The 4,682-nt window shown below is 37.5% G+C and overlaps 1 protein-coding gene across 1 annotated transcript in view; it reads left to right on the forward strand.

Moving 5' to 3' along the window:
* Window positions 1-4,682, forward strand: part of robo2 (roundabout guidance receptor 2) — a 165,784-nt gene that overhangs the window by 107,433 nt on the left and 53,669 nt on the right. Inside the window, exons 7-10 of the mRNA XM_015379547.1 lie at window positions 1,141-1,222; window positions 2,635-2,800; window positions 3,317-3,483; window positions 4,520-4,641. Coding sequence (XP_015235033.1) covers window positions 1,141-1,222; window positions 2,635-2,800; window positions 3,317-3,483; window positions 4,520-4,641 — 537 coding nt within the window. The remainder of the gene's footprint in view (window positions 1-1,140; window positions 1,223-2,634; window positions 2,801-3,316; window positions 3,484-4,519; window positions 4,642-4,682) is intronic.

A 4,682-nucleotide genomic window follows, 5' to 3' on the forward strand; every position in this document is an offset into this window, starting at 1 on the left:
GTAGTAGCACTAGACCTTCCAGGTAGTAAAACTAGCAGCAGTTCAGTGGACAGGATGAAGGAATGGTAGCAGACGCGCGGATGACGTCATACACACGCCGCTTTGTTCCCCTTTAACTGTGTTCACATCTAACATAATGCATTACAGAAACAATATGTTCCTTAAATATATATGAGAGGAAATATTTGTATTTTATCTGGCTGTTAAAAATAATACTTGGCCGGTAAATAATTTTGTCCTCTGCTCCACTTGGCCAGTGAGTCAAGAAGTTAATTTCCGACCTTGTAAACAGCCCTGAACATGACCGCTGAAGCATTTCTGTTGTGGCTTTAGAATTTAGCTTGAGTTATTTTTACATAACAAATTGGCCAATATGTTGCTTTGTAGATATGGTAAACTAAGTGTAGTTATAAGACGAGTTTTATTCAAGTCTGCAAATCAGTGCAAAAACATATGATATGATGCCTTAAAAGATGAATAGTCTTCATTGATTTTTTTATTAAGTGTTTGATAGCATCACTTTGAAAAGCGAAAGCTTCAAATGGGCTCAGCTGTAGATAGTTGAATGGACTCCAGCTGTTTAGGGGAATATATATTCACTTACTGATATATATATACACACACACGTATACACGTGCACATTTATACTAGATTAGATTTAAGAGGCTCACATCTTCCTTTACCCACTCAGAGGCCTCAACGGAATACCTATTATGCTTGACAAAGCTGCAGACCACTGACATGTTATTTAATAAATGGAAGTAAGGCACGTGGACTAAAACCAACAAACAACCAAAGTTCCTAAGAGAGATGGAGAGACATGCCAGCTGTCAACAGTCCAGGGGATCCAGCAACCCACCCTAAATTAATTAGCCTGGCTTTGTTTTGGTCAGGGTTGGGCAGTGGGGAAATAAGGGGGAGGGAGGGTGGGAAAATGATGGAAGGATGGTGAGTGGAAAATGGATTTCATTAAGAAATTAGCGTCAGCAGTTTGAGATACTCACAAATGAGCGTCATTTTGTCCAGCAGGGGGCTAGCATGTAAAGTGTCATCAAAGGGGACTTTTCACTCAGGGTGTTGGAAAGATCTGTGTGTCAGTGCTGTCAATATGCTTTTCCTGATTGATGTTTTTAATGCCAGCTTTCAGACTCTGGGATCTATACGTGTGTGGCTACCAGCTCCAGCGGGGAAACATCATGGAGTGCTTTCTTGGAAGTCAAAGGTAAAGCAAAGTGTGCATGTCAGTGTAACTGCATAAAATTAGAGTACAGTTGTTTATTGTTACATCTGGAAAAGAGTCTCTAAATGAGTATAAAGCTTGTAAGTAAAATAATCTTTCACAGCAGTTGCATCATCTCACACTGAAAAACATGCTGGTGTTTTTTCTAGAGGGAAATATTTTATTAGTTTACCTTCCTTCAAATATTTCTCTCAGTGCATATTGAGAAGAAAACTTAAACACTCATCTTGTTTTCTAGTTTTGTCAAAGTTTTTTGAATTATTGCTCTGTCAACTATAGATACGGAGGTGTTTCATTTAGCTATTTCCTAATTACGATTACCACCCTTAAGGGCGGTTTACACGGCAGGATAATCGTGCCCATCTTCGTTAATCACGGAGGTGGTCCTACCGTGTTCTTTGTTAAGATTGATTGGGTTCACTTGGTGAAACATCTGGAATCCTCTGATCTCAAATGGAGGATATCAAACATGTTGAATTGTCTTTGCCTGCTATCCTACCGTGTGTTGTGTTCCCCCAAGGACAGCTTTGAAGGGAACATAATATAAAAACATCCCAGATATTCTCTCTTTATTATGAGCTGTCCCAGCAAATAGTTCTGGTCAGTATTGATCTGAACCACGACACAAACCTCTTTACCTGCAATAATCCCCGTTTAAAAACCAGCTTAGACCTGTGAGTAATAGAACACGCCCGCTCATTTTCATTAAGTGCTTTATTTTTGCAGCTTCAGCATAATACTATCTTAACAACAGAGCACATCTCCTGATAATGTATTACCAGTGATCACTGTGATCCCAGATGACCAGCGGTAAACAAGTTGAATGCAGAGAGGCTTTTTCTTTCTTTCACAAACACCAATACTCATTTAAACCAGAAAGAATAAGTTTCCTTTATTAAAAGAAGTCTCTTTTGAAAAAACGTTATGTATCTGTAGAAGTTTGGCAAGATTTATTGTCTGACGACAAAAATGTTCTCAGTGAAATGTTTGGTGTGATGTGGCCGAGGAGAACAAACAGTTTGACCCCAGATTTTTATGTTATCTGTGATGTCTTTTTAGATTTGAAAATATTCAAATCGTGATGCTATGTTCTCCTTTCTTTCTCATTTTAAAAAGGGCAGGTAGAAATGACCCTCTGCTGGACTTCATGTTAATTAATTACAGAGCTAGGAAGACATTGATTTTGAGTAAGGAATTGAAAGTTTATGTTGAAAGTAAACCTTACATGTTAATAATTTCTTGACATCTCCCCCTTTAAATAATAATAAAAAAAAATTAAACTTTAAAAAAAAAAACTTGTGAGATGTTGCCATTTAGTTAAGTTGGAATAAATTTGGAAGGTTATAAAACTTCTCAACTATGACCTGAAGGCTACATTTGTCTTCTCCAAACAGATTCAGCTGCGGTGATAGTTACCAAGAACTTTGATGAGAAGGAGCTTCCAGGTCCACCATCAAAACCCCAGGTCACTGATGTTACCAAGAACAGCGTGTCCTTGTCTTGGCAGCCTGGGTTGACTGGAGCATCTCCTGTCTCTTCTTTTGTCATCGAAGCATTTAGGTTTGTCTGCACCAATTAGAAACCTGACACCTATTTTATAATTTTTTATAAGCTTTGCCCTGGTGCCAACACCAGTTGACTGTTCTCTTTTTCTATCGCATTGGAACATATAAAAAGCATTCTAGTCTTTGTGTATATAATTTTTTACGGTAGATTAACATCTGTCAGCTCATGAAAATAAATCTGTTTTTTTAAAGAGCTTAATTTTTATCTCATTCCTTGAGCACATCACTGATTTTGAAAATAGCTAATGTTTTTTTCTTCCTGTGTGTTGGATTTACTGCAGTTTGGCTCTTAGGAATGCTCATTTTAAAGATCTGACTTTTTATTATGACATGTTGTTCAACAGTCAGGGATATTTAAGTTAAATCATTTGATCTCTTTAATCTCTTACTGCGTTTCTACCATTTTATGAAATTGTATGCTGAATCCTGACAGTTGCATCTACGGATCTACAGTTATTTAAGGAAACTGCACAGAAAAATATGTAAATGCACCTTTTCTTTCCTCTTACAGTCAGTCTGTGAGCAACAGTTGGCAAACAGTGGCAGATCATGTCAAGACCACCCAGTTTACCGTGAAAGGTCTTCGTCCCAATACCATCTACTTGTTCATGGTCCGAGCAGTCAACAGCCAGGGCTTGAGTGATCCAAGCCCGATGTCTGATCCTGTTAGAACACAAGGTACCTTACTTGAGTAAAAAAAAAAAAAAAAATGTTTATTGATTATTCACTGAAGCTACAATAATCACTTTAAGTTTTTCTCCCTTTTTTCCGGGACATAATTTCTTTTTCTATTACACGATGCGGTTCACTTTCCCTCACTAAAGTGGGATCCTTATCATTCTCGCTCAGCAATTTGTGGCCAATAGCTGTGCTAAAGCACTGCAGAATGTTCCAGAGGTCAAATTCTTCAGCCGAGCTCACCTCATTAAGGCTACACTTAAGCAATTATGTAAAATAAGCATGTCTACTTTTGGAAGGCCTAACAGCATTAGTTCCTTCCATGCTTTGATAATCTTTATTGCAGCAGAAAATGACCATCTCCAAAGCCAGAAAGGATTCGATTACATTCTGGGTAGACCACAGTCTTCAGTCTGTAGTGGTAGAAGTTTCCATTAATAAAAAAAAAAAGCAGAAAAGGATAGTAAAAACAGTTTTCAGCGATACTCTTTCAAACAAAACCCAACAGCACCAAAATTTTGAATGTGAATTTCAGCTACCCTCACTCATGCACCATTAACATTGTTGAAGTGATATATGGCTTTACGATGCAATGTTGTTGATGGATTTTCTTTTTTTAACTCTTCTTATTAATGTGGCGTGTGATTTAAAACTGTAATGCATTATCTGAAGGTTTTTCATTTAAAAATACAATTTCCCCCTGTGAATTATTTCTCTGTATATCAGTAAATAACTCAAACTGTGGGACATTTTTACCACTTTCATGATCTCATATAGTAAAGTTTTTATTTCGTTTAACTTAAAACATATGTGGGGAGGAAATGGACTGGAAAAGAGTGTCATAGTGCCCATTAATCTTCTATTTAATACGTCTGAGGGTCACAAATTCTGAGTTAATTTGTTGCTGTGGTTGTTCAGTCAAACCAGTGAAGGTGCAGAAACTTCCCAGATAAACATTTGAACCATTTTTCCCCCTCACTATAGAAAATGTTTTTTTTTTTCTCCTTTTCTTTTGCAATACTTTACACTTTTATAGATATAAGCCCTCCAGCTCAGGGAGTGGACCACAGGCATGTTCAGAAGGAGCTTGGCGAGGTCATAGTTCGGCTGCATAACCCTGTTGTCCTGAGTCCCACCACCATTCAAGTTACATGGACGGTAAGTGATGATTAGAAATGTGTTTTATCAGTATATTTGTA

The sequence above is a fragment of the Cyprinodon variegatus genome, unplaced genomic scaffold (genome assembly GCF_000732505.1).
Source record: "Cyprinodon variegatus isolate N-32 unplaced genomic scaffold, C_variegatus-1.0 Scaffold194, whole genome shotgun sequence".
Classification (NCBI taxonomy): Eukaryota; Metazoa; Chordata; class Actinopteri; order Cyprinodontiformes; family Cyprinodontidae; genus Cyprinodon; species Cyprinodon variegatus.